Source organism: Manacus vitellinus, unplaced genomic scaffold (genome assembly GCF_001715985.3).
Source record: "Manacus vitellinus isolate BGI_N305 unplaced genomic scaffold, ASM171598v3 scaffold_12_pilon, whole genome shotgun sequence".
NCBI lineage: Eukaryota > Metazoa > Chordata > Aves > Passeriformes > Pipridae > Manacus > Manacus vitellinus.
Genome location: NW_021938949.1, coordinates 8,790,545 through 8,815,763, shown reverse-complemented (window position 1 = coordinate 8,815,763; position 25,219 = coordinate 8,790,545). Strand labels below are relative to the sequence as shown.

The 25,219-nt window shown below is 38.3% G+C and overlaps 1 protein-coding gene across 1 annotated transcript; it reads left to right on the top strand.

Annotated features, from left to right (window-relative positions):
* Window positions 1-6: 6 nt before the first annotated feature.
* Window positions 7-25,219, top strand: DNAAF5 (dynein axonemal assembly factor 5). The gene is made up of 13 exons (XM_018067330.2): window positions 7-19; window positions 618-802; window positions 1,832-1,956; window positions 2,391-2,506; window positions 5,874-6,106; window positions 8,519-8,731; window positions 10,838-10,981; window positions 14,441-14,609; window positions 17,331-17,478; window positions 20,011-20,161; window positions 21,494-21,650; window positions 23,472-23,663; window positions 24,181-25,219. Exons 1-13 carry the CDS (start codon window positions 13-15, stop codon window positions 24,318-24,320), a joined length of 1,980 nt encoding a protein of 659 aa, XP_017922819.2. The 5' UTR covers window positions 7-12; the 3' UTR covers window positions 24,321-25,219.

Here is a 25,219-nt window from a genome sequence, read left to right as displayed (position 1 = left end):
TGTGCCCAGGCCATGCCAGGTGGGGCTTAGGGACGGGCGGGGGGGGAGCGGTGGGATGGTGCGAGCCCGAGAATCCTGGGGGATGGGGGATGAGGAAGGGACAGGAGGGAACAGGGAGAGAGAGAGATGAGAAGTCGCACAGACCCTTCACGGGTGTGCTTTGCGGGATTTGGAGGATCTGCTGGAGAAAAGCCGTGCCAGGAATGGAGGCTGAATTGTTACATGCGGGTGACAGCGGGAGGAGGAGTTAGTTCAGCTCTGATACAGTGTAGAGTTAAATCCGCCTGCTACACAAATGCTGCGACATTATTCAGTCTGCTGCTCGTAGTGTTACAGAAATGTTACTCCGGGTCTGTCACCCGCATAAAGACACAGAATCACAGGACAACATTAATCCCCCACCCAAATGCATTAGTCCACTCGAAATGTCATCGTGTACTGCTGCTCCCAGCAGCTAATGGGTGGCATGGATATGTCCGTGCTACTTAGAATCACAGAGTGGTTTGGGTGGGAAGGGACTTTAAAGATCATCCAGTTCTACCCTCCTGCCACGGACAGGGATGCCACTCACTGGGACAACTCACATGGTTGCTGTTTCTGTGTTTCTACCCTAACAGAGCACTTCCACATGCAATCAGAATCTCTGATAAAACCCTTAATGCAGACAATTTCACACCAGCACTACAGAGTTCGTGTTGATGTGATTCAGGCTACTGGAGCAGTGATACAGTTCGGGAATGGAAAGTCTGTGGATGATGTTCTGTCTCATCTGGCCCAGAGATTATTTGATGAGATTCCCAAGGTGTGCTTCTCTTCTTTCTTTAGTCTGGATTTATTTTAAATCTGTTTCAGGGTGAATTTTTTTTGTGTTTCCCTCCCTCCTCCCCCAGTTTTCCACTTTCATTCATTCAGTTAAGTAAATATGTCTATTGTGGTTTAATCCCAGCCAGAAATTAAATCCCAGCCCCTCACTCACTGCCAGTTCAGGTCACCTGTCCTGGCATTGCTCCCTCCAGCTGTTTGTGCAGAGCTTGAGACACCAAAAAGTCCTTGACTTAGGGTAAAGTCTGCTTAGCAGCAACTAAACATCAGTGTGTTATCAGCATCATTCTCATACTAATCCAAAAAACAGCACTGTACCAGCTAATAAGAAGAAGATGAACTCTGTCCCAGCTGAAACCAGGACAATTTCCCATACAAGTTTTATCAGCTGTAAACTGTCCAAACCCAAGGCTGGTGACCTATTCAGCTGCTGCCTAATTCTGCAGGGTGTTGAAGATTGTAGGCACCTTTTTGTTTTGATGAGTACCTTAAATTCTGTCTTAAATTCTCTGTCACATCTCTCCGGGCCTTGATTTTGTGGCCTTTTCAGATACTTAACAAACACAGTATTGGTCCTTTCATAAGATGCAGTTGAGGCAGTAATTTTAAAATTAGCTTAATCATTCCTTTGTAGTGAACAGAGGAAATCTTCTGAAGATATGTTTGGAAAGCTACAAATCCCAGAGAAATGTACATTTCTTACATTCTCGGGAAGATATTAACCATGACATTTTAGGTTTCTGAGTTAGGTCTGTACTTTGTCTTCCTCTCAGAGTTGTGCTTTCGTGCAGCAAAAAGTCTCAGAGTGACTGAGGCAGTGAGAAAGCAAGGGAGTGTGATACCTTGGGTGTTACTAAAGATGCTTCATGCAAGTGAGGAAATCCTGGCCTCTTCTAATTTCTTCTGAAACTATTGATGTGCTTTACCATACAGAAAGCAAATACTATTTTAAATTTTTTTTCTGTTATTTTCCTGACATATATAAGATAGTCCTTTTGTGTCTCTGTAGGTACGACACGCTGTAACAACTGTCATTGGAGAATGGTTGTTGCACCTACGAGATAGATATTCATATTTTCACAAGCTTATCCCTTTGTTACTTGGCAGCTTTAGTGATGAAATTCCTGAAAATGAGTAAGTGGAGCACTTTCTTCTTTTTTTCCCTCCCCCCAAATAGATGTCACACATGGAAGTGTTCCTGTGTTCACCAATGTCTTGCTCGGAGGACAAAACTTTTGTTGGTTTGTTCATTTTTTTCTTAAACCCAAAATGTTGCAATATCTTCAGTAACTTTTGTTATACTGTCCTTTTATGCTACATCCAAGTAAGTGTGAGAGAGACAAAGACAGAGGTAGACAGAGACAGAATTATCCCTTGGAAGAGGAGACCTCTGTCCACTGAGTACAAAAAAAGCATAAACTCTCTACTTAATATGCCTCAGTTAAATGGCAGGAATGCTTCCCATCCTTCCATCTGAATTTAAGTAGTTAGCTTTTCTAGAAGTCTCGTTTTAAAATGTTTTTCTTTTAGGGGGGCGTGATGGTATAAAACTCTTATTTTGTATCTAGGAAACTGGCTTGGACTTATTGGGAGAAGATAGGCTTGCAGTGGGAGAAGGAGAATGAAGAAGATTTGAAGGATAAGATGGATTTTAGTCTTTCACCATCTCATTATCCTAAAGGAGGTAAGTGTTGCACTGAAAGTGGTTTTTGCTTCCTGAATAATCTCCAAGAGCTGCAGTGCAGTAATAACAGCAGAGCAGGATGTGTAATATTCATTACAAGCTGTAATGTTAGTTAATGTACAGGGGTGGCACATATTAAAAATATCACATATAGCATTTATATATATAAAATTATTTAAATTATTTATGTTTAATTTAAATTTTAAAAATGTTGGTTCAATAACTACATTATTTTTTTTCCATTAACCATACGATGCATTTTGGAGAAAGAGTAAGAGAAAATGCCTATGATGGAGAAAAGGTAAAGCAGTGGTGCAGAAACAGCAGAAAGTTCTACATCAGCCAGGTGCACAATGGGCACAGAGATGACTGGAAAGGAAGGCAGGATGAGCTGAGTCCTTGAATAATGAGAACTGATCACAGCATTAATGATCCACGTAATTGGTGTGGAAGAAAAATTTGCAGTGAAATTATTTCAGACTTCTCTGTGAGACACTGGGATGCTACCAGTCCAGCAGTGCACATGAAGAATGTGGGAACAGAATAATTTCTTTTATTATACACAAAAAACTGTCAAGATATGCAGAATGGGTAGATTACTTTTTCGTACTGTATGATTTATAGGTGGCTTTAAAACATTGTGTTTGCAGTAGCTTGAAGCTTGTTTCCTGTCTCGGGTTCATGAAGTTAATGTTTAAAAATATGCACATGGGAGTTGGTGAGAGAGAGGGTTTAACTGGCTCATTTATTGATTTCTGCACTCATACTTAACAGAACAAAAACTCTTTTGGTGTGAAAGAACAGGTTCATGCTTGACTTGTGCCTACGTGACAATCACATCACAGAATACCCAGCAGCAAAATCCTTTCCATGACAGTGGGTTCCGGAGTCCTTTCTTCTCTGAAATTACACTTCTTTTTTTTTTTCTTTAAAGTTGTTTTAGTCAGTAATGCTTGAATGAAAGGGGAAGCGCTTCATAATGGTGACTGGTTTGACAGAACTGTTTAGCTTTGAAGACAGGCAAGTTGATCTGTCATCCTTTCTAACTTTTTCTCTTTCCTCCTTATATTATATATAATTTTACCTCAGGGGTTTGTAAATTCTAAAGTGCTTTTACTCCCACTGGTGATGGCAGAAACATATTTCTTCTTCTGGTAGTCAGAGAATCTTTTAACATACATAAAGTGATGAAGTTGAATGTCTGAGCTCCAGTCACTTATTTTGCAATGACCATGAAATAGTGAAGGTCCTAAAAGCCTTAATATCCTTGTCCTTGAAACAGAGATTACCATTTGTAGAGCTGACAGTGTTATATCTTGGTCAGTTTTCTCTAGGTGTGTGTTGGGGTTTGTGTGTGTGTGTGTGCTGTTTTGTTGGGGCTTTTTAGAGTGGCATCTATCAATTACTTCATAATTAAATGATATGTGCTTTCGAAAATAATCTTCTTAGCACAAGAAATATGCTTCATGAATTTGGGCGACATTCCAGCCCCACATTTAATTTAATTTTCTTGGTAGAATGATGCATTTAAGGCTTGAATGTGACATATGTGTGTGTATTTATATATGACATATGTAACTAAAGAATATTTTAAAGAAATGACCTGGTAATTTTGAACTTGGGTCCCAGGATAATGCTCACTTTAAGATATCATTTCTTCCTGCTTATCTTTACTTCCAAATTGTATGTCTTATTAACAATCAGGCTTTATGTGACAAGAGGGAAGAAAAATCAGAGGAAAGGATGATTGGCTGCTTAATCTTACAGATACAAAACTTTATCACAGCCACTAATATACCTTAGTTTCAGCTAATAATTTGTGGTGTCCTACCACAGACTGTATATGGATGATTTTTATTATATGTGTCCTTCCTGTGTGTTTGCTTTCCAGAAACATTTGAGTTTGGTTGTTTTTTTGTTGTTAGTCAGTTTTGTTTTTGGAAGGGGGGAGTGTTGGATTTTTTTTAGTATGTTAATGATGTATTTTAATACTTTGTTGCCATTTCTTCTGACTTACTGAATGTACTGGAATATGTTTTTACAACTGTGAGCTAAAGGTACATTTTACTGAACTGTCCAACTGTCAGACTAATGGACCTGACACAGGAGCCCCCCTGCTTTGATCTCACAGTGACAGATCCTGCAGGTCAGAGGAAGACCAGAGTTAGACCCCATACCTGGTGTCATCCCCCCAGCTGAACAGCTTCCACTGAGCCACAGCAGTCATTGCCTTAGGATACAGGTGCAGACAGTTTATAGCAGGGAAGTCTTTGACAGGAGTAGCTACAGGGATAAATACCTGCATTTGAACATCTGAAATGAAGGAATTGCTGAAAAGAATGGTCCGAATTCTTCAAACAAAATTCTGCCTGGGGTCGAATAGGATGCACAGTCTGTATTTGCTGTCTCAGGTTGATTTCTTTATTTGACCTTTTGCTGTTCGTTGTCACTTTTCATAATCCAAAATGTTATCCTCCATTGACAAAAGAAGCAGCAATTCACATCCTGATGCTTGAATTTTACTTTCTTCCCTGCTCTAGGTATTTCATAAGCATTTTTAAGCCTTTTGTAGTCTTCAGACCATTTACTTTAGTCAGTTTTCCTTCCCCCCTCAGCTCCTGTAGAATCTTTCTTACCCATTTAAATGTGTTATTTAATTTTTGAGAGATTGAAGAGGCACATCACTGCTTTTCCTGAAAAGGCCTTAGCAAAGAGATCATATAATAGCTGTGATTTTTAAAATACTATCAATTTGCTGGCCTGATCTATTACACAGAACCTGTACAAGCCATAGTTAGTGCCCTTTCTGCTTTCAATTTGCCAGATACACTTTTAACCTTTTCCTTTAGAGGGCACAATTGACATTGTCTGTTTTATTGCAGCTCATGTCCTCTGTGCTATTTGTGACATTTACCTTTCTTTTCCACTCTAAATTATATTTCACTTAGTGATACTACACTGAGTTTTGTTCATCTCTGTGTGTTTCAGTTTGTTTTTTATAAAGAGATTTGTGTTGCTATAAAAATTGAAATTATTAAGCTGTGTTTTCTAAAGTGGATAATGTCACACATTAACTTCCCTTTCTCTTCTGTAAATATTTTAAAACATGAAATCAAAATCACCATCCAGTAATAAACACACAACTTTTCAAAGAGTTCTGCAGAGTGTAAATTCTTCAATATATATTAAAGAAATGCAACTTGCACAGGTAAATTCCTCAGAAGCATTTGGAATATTTTGTTCTATGCTGAAACAGATACTCAGAGCTCTTACCTTGGAACTTTTAAACTTTTCTGAGAATTAATTTGCATTTGCTTTCCCTTTGATATTTCCTTTTGTTTTGTTTCTGTTTCTTTCTTTCTTCTAGTGACTCGACCAGGACTAGGTTGTCGGGAACTTGTGTCAAGAGACCTCTCCAAAATCCTTCCAGGTCTCTGTCACGATATGACAGACTGGGTTGTAAGCACAAGAGTAAAAGCATCCCAGCTCCTGTTCACATTACTGCTGCATGCAGAGGATCACATCACACAGCACATGGAGCTGCTGCTTAGAACTTTGTACCAGTCGTGCTTGGATGAAGAGAGTGAAGTGGTTAAAAATGTAAGTTTAGTCTCTCACAGTAGTTGTTGCACACTGAATAAAGACTCTGTCCTTTATGGCTCTGAGTCTGACCTTACCACAGGTCACTGGAAATTGCTGAAGGATCAGGCTCAGGTTTTTGTGGGTGTTAAAAACACATGAACTTTGTGCTTACCTACTATGTTAAAATAAATGTAGAAGACCGATAGTGAAGGTATTTAAACTTTAGTTCATATGCCAACCCCATGAAGCATTCATAATGACCTCTCTAAAAACCATAAGCACTGGATTAAAGTATAAAAGCCTTGAGGTAATAAATTCAATGTAAAAGAAATGTGCAGGTCATGCCCTTTCAAGTTAATTTCACTTATCTCCCCCTGCTCCATAATCCAACTGTATATTGAGGTATGTTTATTCCATGTGATACCCATATTCAGTTTTTGAATCCTTGACTTAATGCTTGGAAAATGCTGGTAATTTGTGAGGAATAATTAGCTCCGTTTTTTCTAACAGTTAATGCTTTCAACACTTTGATCAACAAATCACTAAAACAGTTGTAGTTGAAGACATTAGATAAATTTGGCAACAGAAGGACAGGTGGTACAAATGTTTTTACAATTTGAAGATAAAATCTTCTGTTCATATTTCTACACAAGGAAGAGAACATATGTATAACAAAAAAATATCCATGTAACTTACTTTACAGCTACAAATTTTATTCCTCTGGGATATTGGAAGAATGTGTTCTGCTTACTGGATGCAGGTAGTCCAACCAAATGGCCAACCCTTAAATCAGACTTTTCTTTAGGTTCTTGCTGTGAGTTGGGCTATAAGAAAACTTAAATAATTAGGAGAGTAAAGCCACGTGGCCCTTCTATCCTGACCAAATTTTCTATCATGTGCTTATTGCTATAGTTCTAAATTCAAAAGTATGTGTTCAAGCAGCACATAATTGTCCCTCACCTTTTATTGACCATACTTGTCTCTTTCTTGAAATTCCACCACTAATTTTCTCACAGGTGCTTCCAAGAGATTTATTCCCAATTAGGACATGATTGCAGTACTTAATTGTACTTTTCTTTGTGCCAAAACATAAGATTCAGCAACTTGTGTTTGTGAATGCCTTTTATCTCTTAGTAGTGCTGCTTCCCAGGGTACTGTGATAACATACTCTATAGTTTGTAACTGTAGAACCCATTCCAGAGCAGCCACCAACTTGGAAAATGTCCATCTCTTTCTCCAGCCTAGTAATACCAAATGAGATATACAAAAGACCAGATGGTCTTTTATCCTTTGTTTCTTACTTTTTTTTTCCTTTTTCCCATGTTAAAATGAGTAAATTGATCTATACAAATGTATCAACTCATATTTTTGAACTGTTTAATTGTATTGTCCAGTTTTCAGAGCAGTAAAGTCTTTTTCTCTATAGTAAATGAGGAGGACAGGGTTCACATCTACATGGAGTATGTTACAACTCCTTTGAGTCTTTGTGAAAGGAAACAGCTATAAATAGTGCAGATTTCAACTATAGAACTCATGACTGTGTTCTTCCATTGAGACAAAAAAAATTAGCGTGATTCAAGTATTAATTAGGTGCAATTAAAAATCCACAGCTAAATCACTAGACTAAAAATAATATACAAAGAGAGATAAGCTTTGTGGGAATGAGCCAACCATTAAACACATAGGTTAGGAAGAAGTTTTGCTATTGCACAGGTAGTGGTGCAATAGTTGATTGTATTTTGTTTATTCATGCAGGTGATTGTAAACTTTGGGCATCAGTCAGGCTGTAAGCTCTGGTATGGTGGCATTTCACATGGAACACAACATACTGATACATCTGCAAGGCAAGGATGGCATGAAAAGGTGCCAGCACCATGGGGAATAAATAATAATTTAGGCCTTTTTAGTTAAAGAAATAAGAAATGGAAAGCAGTGGGCAGTTCCTCCATGTTAGTGTTTCCACACTAAACCAGATCTGTAATATCAGCTTCAAGATACAGTACAATAACAAAAAAATTTGTCTTTCAGGTTTTTAGAGTTATAGCTTTTAATAGATGGGGGGTGGGTCCATTAAGAGTAAGCCTTGGAACAGCATTTGGAGGACAAAACACTAAACCTGCAACATCTGGTTATTCTAAACTAGAAACTTTATTACACTGAAAGTTGTACACTTCATTTCTGTGCACTGCTTTCTCATGGAAGTTTGTCTGATGAGAAGGGTGCTTGCATGCCTTATTATGTGCTTACTGAACACGTCAAGAAAATTTCTTCATGCATATAATCATTACTGAGCGAGTGGAAAAGGCCTACAAGGCAACTGCTGGAGCATTTAAAGTAACAGCTGGAATCATAAAAAGAAAAAGCCCATGATATGTTGCATAGTCTTTGTGTTTTCAGGAAAATTCTCAAGTTTTCCTGTTCCTTTTTCAGAGTGTGAAAGCAGCAGAACTGATTGGAACGTTTGTCAGCCCTAAGGTGTCCTTGAGGTTGATCACCTCAGCCTTTGAACAGACACCCAAACCCTCCTGTGTGATGGTTCTGGCTGCAGTGATTCGAGGGAGCCCAAAGGAAATCTTACAGCCTCACGTGGCCCAGCTTGGCAACACACTGTCCCAGCCTGGAGTGTGCCAGCGATCTGAAGAGGTAAGGAAAGCTGGGAAACACACAGCAGGCTGCAGGTTTTGACCTACTTATTTTTTCCCTGAATGTTCCCACTCTTATCCATCCCTTGCACACCTACCCCACCCTATCTCAGGATACAGTTGTGGTTGTGTGTCTGAGACAAAACAGGAGCTTCCCTGTCCTTCCTGGGCCATGTCGTGGTTTTCTGGGCAAATCTGCTATTTCCAAAAGCTTACTGACAGTCCATCCTCTCAGCAGATGTGGGTTCAAGTTTGGGAACTGCTGTAAAAGGCTTCCTATGGTGGTAGGAAAATGAAGAGGCATGGCAGGGAGAGAAGCAGCTGTTTAGTAAGTACTGTGCTAACAGAGGACTACCTTGGCTGATCCTGAGGCAGAGTTTAACCCATGTTTTGAAATTCCTTGTGTTCACAATCCAAACAAGATCATGTACTCAATCCTCATCAGTAAAAATGGCTGAAGATTTTTCATAGTCCATTGTAATTGGCATGTCAGGTTTCTGGAGAAAGATTCCCTGTTAATGTCATCTTATTTTTGTTTTGTATTCTTAATTCCCATTTTAAAAGGAAGCATTTAGGAGCACACTGTGTAAACTTTAGGGCCTGGTTCCTTCTCTTGAAGTGAGAATCTAGAAGGAAGATCTTTATTAATTAGAAATTTACTCCCAAGTGTATCCTTAATTAATGGCTGAGCCTGAAAATCATTTTTATTTTAGCATATGAAGAATATTCATCAATTGCTATATAAGGAGGTGAGAGATTCTCTTCAAAATGGAATGGAGATTTTTGAACCTGCAGGACTTTTATCCCTTCACTTATTCAAATGTGGAAATAGATCTGTTACAGTTGCACAAGAGGAATCCCTATAATTTTCCCCACAAATGAAATCCTGGCTTTTATCCCACCAGAGGTTTGTTAGTCTTCTGCTGTTAAGATGACCAAAAAAGGGCCAGTGCTGTGCCCTCAGAAACTCTGATTTCATGTCAGATGCAGGCTTCCCTTAAAACAGTTATTCATGTGTGCAGACTGAGTCTGGCCTAATTGTCTTTTTGAGCCAATGTAAGATATATGTTTGAAGTTCTCCCTTCATTAGGTTTCTTCCCTAATGGAATATGTACCAGTGATGCAGGAATTAACCTTAATCTCCATGAAGCCTGTGATGATTAGGAACTCATATAAGTGGAAGCACTGTAACCTGATTGTTCAAATAACAACTCCCTGAAGTGTATCTGCAAAATTGCTATGAGGTTTAAGCTTACCACTTCCATTTGGCATTAGCTATAGGAGTCAGATCCATCTGCAGCTGAAGGTTTGGGGGAATTGTTCTAGCCTTTAGTCTTGGAAAACAATCTTTTTCTATATTAGCCAGTGAATGCTGCACAGACACTGTTTAGCTAAGGATTGACCATGTCCATGAGATTAATAACATTTATAACTAACCTATTCCTACCTAGACTTGATTTATTTTTGGGAAGTAAGTCTGTAACAATGGCCCCTTCTGTTCACTGACAGCTCCATGAATGTCTGATGCACTTTATCATAGGAGTCATGGCAAACTAACTGACAACAGTATTGACTTCAACTGGTATCAGTTGAATCAAGATAACATGAATTATATTGGATCAAATGAGATAAATTGGCTGAGATAAAAGCAAACGCTCAGGTTTTCTTGGTTTATGTATTTAACTGTCACTGTTCATCCAAAATAGTCAAACATGGAATAATATTTCAAAGAGTTGTAACAAATACGTTATTAATTAACAAATTGCACTTCAGAAAGAGAAAGTACTATCAGCAAGCACTTCAAAATGCTTTGATGCTTTTATTCACCATTCACCAGTGGAACCATTGTGTGATTAAGAGCAGGGTCATTTATTTTACTAACAGGACAAGGTAAATACAAACAGACAGTGTGGGAGGAAGATTATATTGTATTCTATAAAAAGTAGAATGCAGGTAGTCAGAAGAGCTAACATTAAATTATCAATATGTTACCAATGTAGAGGATTATACGGTGCTCAGACTTTATTACTGTCATTTCCCACCTCTTAAAAAGAACGTTATATTATCTAAGAAAACATAATAACTGTCTGCTTTTGTTAAAAATCAGGTCTTTTATATGGAGCAGTTGCTTTGCTGTGTGCAAGCATTGATTGAAGTGTGCCAGGAAGACTGCAAAGAAATTAGCTTGCAGCTAATGAAAGTTTTGGTGACCATAATGGCAATACCATCCTCTCAGGACCTTAAGGAAAAGGTAAACTATGAGCTGGTTTAATATTTTGTTGTGTTTCTGACTTTTACTATTGAGACACTTTGTCTAAATGGAGTTAGTTGTGGGGAGTAATGGCTCGAGGATGGTCCAAGGTTGTGCTTCTCTCACTGTACAGACTGCATATGGTTAATAACAGAATTCAGATTGGAGTTGGGTTTACAGTTTGGGATATAAGTCACTGGCCAGTGAATATTTGGTTATACACAGGAAAAAATTCAAATTTATTTTCTGTCTTTTAAGGAACAATTCACCTAGAGATCAAGAGCTCTACTAGCCTTAAGAAAGTGATGGTTTCATAGTAATTTTTTAATCTTTAGCCAGAGATCAGACTGATTTTACAGTAGTTGACCTTTTTACCTCCACACCAGAAACAAAGGTTTAGATGTCGCAGGAATGCTTTAAAATCAAGGACAGCTGTACATGCCCACATAATAGATGAGCTTTTTTGGCTTAACATTATCTCACCCCCTTATTTCTCTCTTCCTCTTTCTTCCCCGAGCTAAATATCATATAAATCAGCGAGCCATCCTCGTGCAGTACAATTATGACCTCTCCCAGTTGTCTTTTTTCAAACACACACCTTAAATGCGGTGACTATTCTACTTCCTTTTCTCTTGCTCCCAGGCATGGTATTCCAAAGGCCTGTGTAGCATCAGTATTTATGGCCCCAGAGCTGACAGGCTGCCTCCAAGGAGGCATGAGGTATTCTGGAAGAAATAAAGTAGAACAAAGCTTGAAACAAGTATTGAAAAGACTTCACAGGTCAAAGAGGGTTGGGGTGACGATCTGTCTAATGGAGAGCCAGTGCAAGAGTGGGATTCTGAAGGGGTTGGAAATGGTGTTTGTTTGCTTGGGGCTTTTTTGAGACAAAAAGTCTGTCCAAGTAAGGTTGGATCTGGTATGTTTTGTGGTATCTTGTCTGTTTATCCCTGCAGTGGACTATAAAGTCAGCAAGGTCCATTTAAAACATTACAACTTCATACTCCTACAGAGAAAGCAGTCTCATAGCAATAAATCCTAATTTTCATATATGGAAAAGTTAATCTCCCAAGATTATTAAAGGTTTAAGATGTTCCTGCAGTTGCAGATGATTTTTTAAGTTGACAAGTCTTTGGATAAGAATCTTTTTTCTCATTAGCCTTTCTTTCAGCTAGACACATAGAAAATCTGGCAGTGAGATTACATAATTGCAATATTTCAAAAGTGCCACAAAGACAAATATGGCTTGAATTTCATTTTTTTCCTCCAGTTACTGACTGTTCTGAAACTTCAAAGTGAGCTGTACATCTTGCAGGAGGCAAGAAGTCCCTGTTAAAAGAGCTTAAGAACATACAGAACAAAAGTATTACGGCTGCTGTACAAGTATGAATTTGTTGTTCAGAAAAGAAATCTGTATTCAGGATCAAAAGATTCTGAGTATAAACATAAATTATCCAAAAATTAGCATTGTAGAACTTCAATTCAGGCTTTACTGCAAGGGGACAGGAAATCACTGAGATAGTGGAGATCACAACTGATGTGACCTGATGGTGAACACTCAGGTCTTGCCTGATTTTTGGCCCCTTTGCTTTGTGTCCATCACGTCTCTGGTTGCTCGGGGCTGAGGAAATGGACCGAGACCACCAACTGAGCACAGCAGTGGCACGAGCAGGAGGGTGGTTTACAGCCCCAAAGAGACTGCAGCCATTTCAGCTGTGAGCCTGTTATGCATGATTTGAGCTTGTCAGTGGTTTAACTGGTGACCTAAGGATAAAGTTTTGTTTCATTACCAGTGCCCTGTGCTATCTTAGCTCTTTGAATAGTAGCGTGAAAATAACTTGTCATTAAACTTTCGAATAAGGGAAAGGAAATCACCTTTGATATTTATTTTTATTTTACTGTGAGATGCTTCTTAATGAGAAGATATGCATCAGTCTAGTCATATTTAATTTATTCTCTCTTTTTAATTGCACTCTTGAAACCACTGAAAGTTTTTTTTAAATCATATGTGAACAATGTATTATTTTGTGTCTTTTGTTCAGTGGAAAAAAACCCTTGTGTGTTATGGTGGGATTAATAATGGGGAACAGTTTCTGTCTTGACACATTCTGTAAAATGTTCCAATTAATTTACAAATAACTTATATGTAATATATTCATTTATTTGAGTTGTTTTGGCTGGCTGGCAGAATGCTTCCAGAAAGGAGAAATCTATTGTGCTTGAGGCAGGCAAACCTGCCTTAAGAGTAACCTTTGTCCTTAGCAATTCCTGATTTATATATTTTTTTCCCTAGAATTCTCATTTATTCTCTCCACATCTGGTCCTTCCATAAAAACATCTTTGTCTGGCAAGTGATTAGTCTGTAAGAGTCTAAAGGTCCTAGACATGTTCCAGCTAACTTGTGTGGTTGAGTTCAGCTTAAAAATATTAAAACTATGAGTACAATTTGTAGTTCTACTGAAGCACTGAGAGTCAAATGATGTCACTCAGAGCTCTGCACTACATCTTTCCCTGCTGGAACTGGCCATGCTGGCAGCACATGTTATTCCTTAGTGGGGTTCCTAATGGTGTCTTGCTCCTCATCATTGCTTCCCTGTCTACTGAAATCACTGAGACTACAGATGCTGCTTCCAGCATGCTTTTAATCTCTTCCTTGGAGAAGTTTTATGCTCCTGGTAGATGCCTTCAGGAATTGTAAAAGCAAATTTTCCTTTCCTTTGAAATACATCTGCTGCAAGTGATTAAGAAAATCAATAGGCTTCCTTGCCAAGCATCATGATCACGTCTGGAATTCATTTAGTAGTTCTTTTTACGTGTTTCATTTGTACATGTTTTATTTGCATATCTCATGGAATAGTCTAACTGTAAATATGAAGAAGATATTTCCAATGTAACAGTGAATTTTGGTACTTATAAGCAACAGAAGTTGAGAATTTCAAAATGATCCTGCCCAGCTACTGTCAAGAGAGAAGGTCTTGCATAATTAAACTGGGGGGAAGAAGGGGGAGAGGGGAAATGCCAGCTCTTCTCTGACCTGCAACAGCAATGGTTTTTGGAAGCTGCCATAGCCTGTTAGATGGGCTTGTGAGAAATTCCTCATATGTTAATGTTTTAAATCATTCTTAAATTAAGGAGAAAAATCACTGCATCTTTATAAGCACTGAGAGCCTTTTTTATCATGTGGTTAGTTTTTGGATAGGTCTGCACACAGATTAGAGACTCTTTCATTTTGCTGTTAGGTAGCTGTGTTCCTCATGATTTCATTTTGAAATCAGGACAAATGTTTCGCTTCAAGTAAAAGTTAATGGATTTGATATAGGCAGACATTAAATATCAATCTTGATTGTTTAAGTAGAAACAATGAACATCTTCTTGTGTCCCTTCTATTCTTAGGAGTTTTAAAAGTTTGGGGTTTTTTATTAATCTTGTTTCAGTTAAAGTATTCTATCTCTGTTTTAACAGGTGGAGAAAACAATGTCTTCATTAGCTGAAGTGCAGCAACTGGATAGTTTTCATTGTCTCTACAAGCAGCACATAATTCAGCTCATGGAGTGGGTTTCAGTGTCGTGTGATGGGTGGAGCTGCTACTCTCCAGAAGTGTTACAGTTAGAGGTCATTGCAACCCATTCAGGTACCACTTATTTAGTAATCCTAAAAAAAAATTAGTCTCAATCTCCATAGCCTGCAGCCAGGTTGTGTTTTGTAATGAACAGTGTAATACTCAGAAACTTCACAAGAACCTGATGGAAAGCAAAACAAATGTTGAAGCAGCTCATATTCCAAAAGACTCCTTGGCTGCAAGGAGCCTGTTAAAAGCACTTATGGAAAAGTGCACTTTCAGGTAAATGAAATAGGTGAGCATTAAACTGATGTAGCTTGTCTGTCCAAAAATGTATCTATGTTTTCCATCCATTCACTGGTCTTTCAAAGGATACTTTCTGTAACAAACACTTCCTCACTGTTGTTCTTCAACACGTGACTGTGTAGAGATGAGTGAAACACTTGGGTGCACTTTTCACATGCCTTCAGTCCTGCACAGTGAACACCCCTCTGACACAGCTCTCCAGGTTGCAGCTACAGCAAGGACCATGGTGACAGGCAGCTCTTCTCACCTAGACACACATTTGAAGATTATTAGAATGGAAAATCCTCGTAATTTGTTTTTTTCCTTCTTGTTGGTTGAACAGGGGACGTCAGACAGTCACTTCAGCTGCAGGTGAAGTATCATTGTGGCTACTGCAGATAGTTAAATGTGGACAGGTGTATTTTAAAGGACTCTATCTTATGCATTTAATCCTTGAATCTCAAAAAACCCCTCATCAAACCTATGTGAAGCACCCACTTGCTGGTTTGTGCAGCTACCAGCATAAGCACTTTTTCTGGTTTTCATCTGTGGAAAGAACAAAAAGTTTTTTCAGTGCAAGATCTGAGGGGCCAACTTTTCTATATATTTGTACTCCCATTTCCATGACTGAGGGACTTCTAGACAGTTGTCTCTGTTTTCCTTAATGCTAAATAAATCATCAAATGTCTGGGCAAACATTTTGGCTTGCACCCAACACTGGTAATATGCTATTGTCTGTGTTTTCTGTCTGACACAGCAGCTCCTAGAGCTATTTTTTTTTTCTTTCTTTTCATTCCCACACATAATGTTGTTTTTAATCAATTTAATCAACTTTACTCATTTCACATTTCTCAGTTTTTACTGTTTTCCAGGAACGTATGCTTAAGCTGAAATTAGCAATGTAGTTTATTTTGTTTATTTTCCATCTGTTGAATTTGCTGTTATCAGTTTGATATAATAGTAGTATCTTATGAATGTCTCAGAACTCACATGAAGGGGTGTATTTTGAATAAATGCTGTGAAAATAAAGACCTATTTGTTGGCACAGACATTTAGCAAACTGCAGTTCAACACCCTCTATTGCTTCAGTCTAGACAGTGAAAATTTGGGGGTTTGTCATTATTATTTTAAACATTAAATTTCCAGATATTATTAAATGCTATTGAACTTGTTTTGGAATCTTGAATACTTCAATCTGTCCATTCCATGTGTGAGGAATATTCTTGTCATCAGAAATGCCAGTGTTGTGTCTCCTGGGAACATTTTCTGAGTGACTGGGGTTGAATGGAATGTGCATCTCAGGGATGCCAAGCTGAAGAAGTTCCTAGAGTAGTTTATTGCAAAAATAGAGCAGAAAGAGCATTCTACAGCTAGAAGCTTGTGTACTGTCTCTGTGTACTCTTTGTCTTTAAAACCATGCAGATGTTAATCCCTATCAAGGAGAAAGGCACAAACTTCCTTCAGTTTCAGGAAAATAATTTCTTAAAATGTTGGGATAACAGCTTAGAGTTCTGTTTGTTTATTGTTTAGAGGTGAAAACAGAATTCATCAGAGGTGTGAAAATATTGACAAACTAACGAATTAATTTAGAAAATATTTTTATTTCAAATAGCTCCCAAAATTCATCACAATTTAGATTCTTTTGTAAAATGCAAATAAGCATCACTTAGACATGGAAAAAGAATGCTGCTGCAGTAATTCTATTAGCCAACTTTTGAAGCTGATCCTTTCGACCATGCCCTTTCCTGTGCCTCCAGGAGTCATGAGCACCTTTCCTTGAATGCTGCATGTGGAAAAACTTGAAAGAAGAAAAAAGTGTAATTAATGTTGCTGTATGGAGAGGGGTGTCAGGGTCATACCAGATTCAGTATAATTTTTCATTAAATTTAATGAAAGCAAAATTTTTTGCCTAACCTTAGACTTTCAGAGTTACTTAGGAACAGCATTAATCCCCCACCCAAATGCATTAGTCCACCCAAAATGTCCTCTTGTACTGATGGTCCCAGAAACTACTGGGTGTCATGGATATGTCCATGCTGCATACAGTCATGGAATGATAGAATAGTTTGGGTTGGAAGGGAGCTTAAAGACCATCTACTTTCAACCCCCTGCTGTGGGCAGGGACACCTTTCACTAGACCAGTTTGCTCAGAGCTCCATCCGTGGCCTTGAACACTTCAGGGATGGGGTAGCCACAGCTTCTCTGGGCAAATGTGGTACAGCAATAGCAAGCTGACTAAATGAGATGTAAGAAAACAGATCCTCAGGGAGCACCACACTGCCACAGCCAAAACTGTGGGTACCTGAGCCCATGAGGAGTTAGTCTGGGTATTTGTGGCCCCCCTAATACGATGTAATGTGGATACTTTTAACAGCTGCCATGCAAGAGGGGAAAGCTAAGTACTGTTTTAATACCAGATGTATAACAAATTTTATTGCACTCGCATGTTAAACATCTAAACAGAACTTAGTAGTAGTCTGAAATAAGCTTTACCTCTTTGTTTTCTAGGTCCTGTCATAGGTGAAGCTCTCGATGACTTTATTCTCATTCTGAAGACGTGTCTTCAGCCAAACAAAGATCCCCAGATGCGGTTGAAACTCTTTACTGTTTTATCACAGTTGTTCCAGAAAGCAAGTGAAACCATCAATTCTCAGGGGTAAGTGGAGGTCTGATTTCACACAGCTATTTGAACACTACAGTGGCATTAAGAAGTAATAACCATGGTAGTTATTTAACCCTTATAAGCATGCCCATGTTGGCATGTCTTGGAGAAAAAAGACTTTCCCACCATCTTCTACAGCATATTTTACTTGTTGTATTTTTGAACAATGGTTAGAAGGGTGCAGTGCAATAATTTTTAAAAATATATAAATAAATTCAAGTCTAGACTTTCTCCACTGTAGTCTTCCTACCTTTTGAACTGAAAGTGTGCTGTTACTTGTTTCTATATTTTCAGGATGCAATATTAAATTCCCTATTCATATAAGAAATGTCTTTGTTGTCAGTAGATTACTTGTTTACTTTCATGGAAATTACTCACTGTTAGAATTAAGTTACACAGATTTACAACAATAAAATCTGAAAATGGAAAGAGGAGAATTTAATTGCATCACCAACAGCAAAAATACATCTTAATGTTAATGAGAGATAGTCTTGGGAAGTAGCAATAAGTTGCAGTTGCACTGTTGCTTTCACTGCTGCCATTAATTTGTTTAGCTCCTTAAAATTATCCTAACAGCTTGGATAGGAAGGCTTTTGGTTATTCTGCTAAACACAGTTGTGTGGTCATTTAATTGTGTTTGAGTCTGACATAGAACTGAGTCAGATAATTGCCAGATACTGCTTTACTGATTCTATTTCAAGGCACTAGAACAAAGATTCTCACAAGCAGCTCAGCATTATGGTTAACATAATGCTGGTGGAATTTACCTTTGTGTTTGCACAGATCGTTTTTCATTGCACTTTAACAGAAGGTTTTATTAAAAACAGAAGCAGCTACTGATCAGATAGCACAGAGCTGCTTTTAGTTTTGGAGCTGAAGGGAAATTTGAAATGATGGTGATCATTAGTTATATTTTTTTTCCAGCAACTTTTTTGAATAGAAAATTATTAATTCTCAAAAACGTGTTTAAAATAATAGATCTAAAGAGTTTTACAGATTTGGATGTGTCTAATGGGATGTCAGATTTCTTGTTATTACTTAAGTGCCATCTGCTGACAGGAAGCAGGAGTGGCTGGATCTCTGCCTTCCTCAGACACCCAGGGCTCCCTTTGCCACAGGGCAAAGCAGCAGCCAGGGGTATCTATTTTCATCATGTTGCAGGTAGAGATTTGCAGGTCTTTGTGTGTCAGTAGATAACTATTGTGCTTTAGTCAGGTTATACCCAGATAACATGGACTACCTGCAGTGGGTAAAAGGTAGTTACAGGAAAGAAGTAGCTACAGTAATATTTCTTATTACATTGAAACAATATTATTATGGAATATTTTTGTTGCTGGTTTATCCTTGCTGGATGATTTTGTTTTGCTTTTGTGTATTTTTTTTTTTTAAGTGCTTACTGATAAGTTAGTTGTTAACATGTACCTGTTTTGTTCCTCCTGTGGCTTGGCACATCATGAATGGGCCACTTATTCATCCTGGAAGTGCAGGACTCTTAGAAAAAAGTCAACAAGAGCTTCTTCCCTTTCTGCCAAGCACCAGGGTGGTGATGTGCTGTTTGGCACTCAAGTGGTCACAGTTTGAACAGAAGTTTGAACAGAGTGGGCAGGAATCAGGGTAGATTTAATCTGTTACTTGCCAATCTGTTTGCTTGCTGCCAGCTGATTTTTAAGGCAGTGAATAACCTGAGCTCCAGTTACTTGGCACAGACAGGCACTAATGTCTCTTTGATGCAGCAAGGTATTAATTAACTTGTGTGTAAGACCTATATCTTTCTCTCTTAATTTAAAATTGTTTGAAATGGAATTAAATGGCTGTGAGGGAATCCTGCCTATTACAAGTACTGACTCTCACAGCAACTTTTAGCATAGGAGTCATTTAATAGAAGAGGAGGAAGAAGCATCAGCAAAAACATCACAAATTTGTGTTTGTGATAAAAACAAACTAGTATTGGGACTGTCACCATCAGAAAATCCTGCTGACCTCTCATCCTTGAGGGAGATGAGTTTCTGAGCCAAGGGAGAGCTGAAGTATTCTTTGTAGGCTCCCTGCAGGATCGGGAGGTCAGGTATCATCAATAGCAGTCATTCTTTTGACATTATAAATACTTTTCACTGGACAGTCTCAAAGGGCCTCACAGATATTAATGAATCCTCACAGCACTCACATGGGGTGTGTTATCTCTACTTCACAGGCAGAGCAAGTGAGACAGAGAGAAGGTAAGTAGTTTACCAAGATAACAGTGAGTCATGGGCGTCGTCTGAAGTGGGAAAAAGTCTACCCTCCCCCTGCCATGAATGTTAGGTATTTGTTTAAATATTATCTAGAAAAATTAAGTTATGAAAATCTTATCACATACATTACAATCACATTGGCTTATATGATTTTATTTAGGTTTTTTTTTAGAGTCTTCTTTTTTTTCCCTTTTCTGTCTATATTTCTATGACAGAACATTCTCTTTTACATCCTGTCAGTCTCTTTATCACTTTCTCATGAACCTTTATTTTGCTTTCTTATTTTTGGCTTCAGGCTGTTCCCTAGCTACCTTGAGACTGTGATAAAAGACATCCTGGCTCCTAATCTGCAGTGGCATGCTGGAAGAACAGCAGCTGCCATCCGTGCTACAGCTGTATTGTGCCTTTGGGCTCTCATCCACTGTGAAATGCTTTCACCAAAAGAGGTAAATTCTCTCCTTCTCGTCCTTTGAAATCTTAGGCAAGAAAACAAAATAAATGCAAAGGGGGAAAAAGAAGAATAAATCCTTAGGGTAAGTAATATTTTCAGATGGATGGACAGTTTTCATAATAAAACTCATTAATTGTAATTGAATATTAATGACTGAAACAATCAGTGGAGAGATGATGTCCTGGTAGGAGACCTGAGGCCAGCAAGATGCTGAGCTGTAGGACTGGCTAGCATCCAATTTTTGTAGATATTTTTTCTAATATAACACCAATTCTGTAGCACAAAATACTGCACACTATTAAGACAACAGTTTGGGCACTTGACATTGTTGGACTCGTAGCCTGTGCCTGTGCAGCAGCACTGGAACCAGTCAGGACATGCTGCTGTGTCACGTGGCAAAGACAAGTTGTTTGGTTGCCTTGGAGCCCACAGGTCCATTTAGGGGAAAAAAATAAAATCTGAAAGACTCCTGGAAAGGGCAGGAGGAATTGAGATGGAATGTGAAGAATATCTGTAGAAACTGAAGTGGAGACCTAGCAAGGACTACACTTACAGAGATGTTACCCACCAGTGATTAAGGATTCATTGAACCTCAGGGGGTTTCTGAAGCATCTTTGCTAACAAAAATGGCATGTGGAGATAATGCGCTGGAAATATTTAAAATATAAGGGCATTTCTGAAAAATAAATTGAATTAAAATGTTGCTAAATGTTCACAGTCTTTATTGCCTTTGTAACAGACAAAAGTGCTTAAACACACATAACTGGTTGAGTTCACACATACAAAAACATTGGTATCAAGATTACTGTTCCAGTTGAACATTGTTTTTCTGAATCGATGCCTCAATGTCTATTTTTTCACTAATGGATAAGAAATGTGCATAAAAAAGTGAAATTCCGACTCTCCCCAAACCATCCCATCCCATCCGATCCCATCCCATCGCTCGCTCAGAGCCGGAGCGCCATCTCCTGGTACGGGCGCGTCATCCTCAGCTCCGGTTTGGTTAAACCCTGGCAACAGTTTGGGGTTTGTTTTTTTTACAGGCGAGTAAGTTTTAAAGCTTTTACAAGTTACATAAAACTCATCTGCATGTACACTGAGCATTCATGAGCTGGATGATCGACTGGTGGATTTTCATTTTCCAAGCAAGCTTAGAGGCAAAAATAGCGCTGTGCAACTTCTGAGATTTTCACTTTTAAAGTTAACTTTTTAAACTAAGCAAACCAGTATCTGTCAGAGCTAACAGTAACTGCTGTAACCACTAAAAATATTGTTTTAAAGTGACTGAAAAGCTGTTATTCTCCTATGCTTTTCCTATTAATTGTAGATCTTAAAAGTCAAAGATGAGCTAATGCCCCAAATCATTGCTTCCATGGATGAAGACTCCAAAATTACTCGACTGATGGCTTGTCGTATTGTTGATGCTTTTTTAAAAGCCTGTGGGAGGCAGTTTGATGAAGATAAATTTAAGAACACTTACACAGGTAAGTGTAAATGTTTAATTGACTGGAGGGGTTGTTTATTGTTGTTGTTTTGGTGTGGGGTTTTTTAAATCAAGATCTCCATGTGGAAGAATTACATTTGCTTTTTTCTACCCAAAGCATCACAGTTAGCTCAGCTTTTAAGGGTGAAAAGCACCATGCTGGAGCAGTTGACAGATTTGCTGTGTGGCTTTAGGAATCACTGTGCAGGTTGTCCACATCACCTGCAGACTCACTGCAGCACTGAAAGCACTGATACAGACTAGGAAATGACAAATATTGCTGCATGTCACTGTGGCATCTGGATTTAATCCTACATGAAGAGCAAAAAGCCTTTAAACAATTTGAGGTACAAATAGGGGCAGATTTTATGTAGACTCATTTCTCACCCCTTCTTATCTCACTCCCATAGACATATTCTAATGCTATTTCTGTGTTCTCTTAGTGACTATTTTAACTATTTCGGTAGTTCTCCCCTAGAGAGTAATTTTATAGATAGTAAGGAACTGGAAAAAGTAAAGTGCTCACAGAATCATACCATTAGCAGCATTTTTGGTTATGAGAGGCATTTTATTTTCTTAATCCTGCAGAGACTGAGCCGTGGTTTTAAACTGCTGAGAGAGGCTGCATAAAATGTATAAAGTACACAGACACATTTTAGAAACTCCAGGTGTGAAACACCTGAGCAGGCATTGCTGAGTGTGCCTCCAACAGCACTTGCAAGACCTTCCTGTAGCAGGTTTTTAATGGCAGTTTTTCACTTCACTGAAGGGCATTACAGACAAGTTCATGTCCTTTGGAAATGTCCTCGCTCCCAGTTTGGCCAAGCTGAGCAATATTTCCAACGTCATTATCCACTAAGGCCACTAGATGGAACTTCACTCAATATTTTGGTCTGTGCAGGGCTTGCCAGTACCTCGTCTGCATTGCTTCAGAGTTTAGTCTATATGAAATAATGTGCTAAGTATAGTGAGAGCAGAACAGTGCTGCAGTATATAAATGGAAGTCACATTGTTCTCCGTGCTGTGTTTGAGGGCCAAGAGCAAACCATTTCAGTGTACCATAAATAGACTTGAATAGGTAGTGGGTTGGGGTTTTATCTAAAAAAAAAACAAAAAACAACCGAAAAAACCAAAGAAGAGAACCCTAGTCTAGAGTTCTGTACTGTAAAATAGAGCTAGGATCTGTAATGCTTCTTGGGATGAAGTTTAAATGCTAATCCATGAATCAGAAGTACAGACTATTCACATATATGTACCAGAATTTATGTTCTCATGTATACAAGTAACTTGGACTTTCCCAAACTCAGCATCTTAATGACAGATACTCTTTCTTACATAGTACAGTAGAAATGTAACAACAAACATATTTGTTTTGGAGGGGTACATGATCAGACAATTGCCAAAGTATAGCTTTGCACCTTGCATGTTCAACTAGTCTGCAGTGCAGTCATTCACTGAAACAGTAACATTTGATAGAAATACTGCACTTTACAGAGCATAGAAGTACTTAAACTCTGTAGTTCTGTAATGCATGAATAGACTTTCATAGTGCCTTGTTAGGAGTGCTAGAGAATGTTCAACTAATCTAAATACTTCCATGTATATCTTTATTAATGTTTTTGGCAACATAACAATCCAATAACAATGCACCACGTGCTTCTAAGAACAATGTGATACATGTATTCATAATGTTCAAAAGACAGAAACACGTCATAAATGCAACAATAATTTCAGTGATGACAGAAGACTTTTTTTTTTTCGAATGCAAAAGCTAACTGCCCTGTTCACAGAGCTGTTTGGTTATTTACATGCTCCTTTTCAGAGGTTTTAAAGCGTCTGGATGATGCTTCGTGTGATGTACGACTGGCAGCTGCTCACACCTTGGCTAATTGGTTTAAGTGCTTAAAGGACAGTGCTGTGAAATCTGCAATGGAAGGTCATATTGAGTTTCTGTACCAAGAACTGTTGATACATCTCGATGACCCAGATCAAAATCTCCAAAATGCAGTCCTAGGTAAGACTTTCAGTCATGTGTACTTTGAACAACACTTTTTAAATCATCATTCTAAGCGTTCTATGAAAGTGGCACATCCAGACAGAGGATAATCCTGACAGGCTGGAGCTTTCCTTTGGGTTTCAGTGGGTATGAGCTCCGACCTTTTACCTGTGTGCAGAATGTAATGTTTTGTCCTGTGTTCACCAGGGGGGAAATATCAGGGCAGCTGAACTACCAGAGAGTTTACAGATGGTAAACAGGATATGGAGCGTAGAGCCCCACCATTGCAGGATGTGACCATATCCCAGCCTGCTTGATAGGCTCCCTGGAATTTGTTAGTGTGTCAGCCTGTGTTCAAGAACATAAATGTCAAAACACAGACCTCAGCAAATGGGGGAGGGAGGAATGGGGGTGTAATCACTGAGCCACTCATAGAATAACTATTTCCACGTTCGGTTTCAGCTACCTTTGAGAGAACTTGGATAGAGAAACACAGAACAGCTAATGATTTATAAAACATATTTTTGTTTTGCAGAAGTTTTAAAGGAAGGAAGTGTTTTATATCCAGATCTGCTGGTGAGAGAAATCGAAGGGGTTGTACATAAGCATCAAACGCCGCTCTATTGTAATCAACTACTACATCACATTCAGTCAGCCAAGGAATCAGCTTTGTGAATCACTGCTGAGATTCTTTTTACTGAACTGATCTGAAATCTGTATGACCTGGATTACTTTCATGTTTTCTTTTGCTAGAGAAAGGCTGAGCTGAAAATAGATTGTTTTTTCTTTGTAAGTTCACTGTTGGCTCATTAAAAAGCCAAGTTGGCACAATTCTGTGTTCTTTGCTGCTTGAACGGTTCTTTGTATTTGCTAGCAATAAAACAATGTTTTAATTCACTTTGCATTGGAAGTTTTTCAGATACAAGGTTTAAAGGAGGAATGCTTTTTCAGGAATTTAACACTGTTTATAATTAAGAAAGATTTTTTAACAAAGTAATAATTTAATGTCAAAGTTATTAACGTAATAAAGCAAGGACTCAGTCTTTCAAGGAGGATTTCAAACTCCAAATAAAATCAGACTTTGCAGAGTCAGGTCTGTGAGGATCAGTTTTATAAGGGAAAAAAAAGCAGCCAAACTTCTCTTGCATAATGAAGCAAAATTTATAATGTTCTGAGTACTCATATTTATGCTGGTATAATACGGACATAGTAGGTGTCACTAAAAGAATAGTTTTTATTGTTATTGTATTACATTTCATGACTGAGAGTAAAGCTGAATTTTTTAAATTAAGGTTTATACATGGGAGGAAATGTGCTGTTTTGTCATTTAGGTTGTATATTTAGTTTCTAGATTTATATTTTTGTACTAAATATATCACATTTGCAGTTTTTATGTTTATACCGTTGTGCCTTGGAAAGCAAGCAACATTTGTTTCCATGTTGCCTTGTAATTAAATTCTGGAGCTTTAGGTTAAAGCTTGATTTGTTTGGGGGTTTTGTGATACCTTTGTAGTGTATAAGTTTTAGTGTTGTCTTATATTCTCAGCTGTGTAATAAAATAAGTGAGCTCCTAA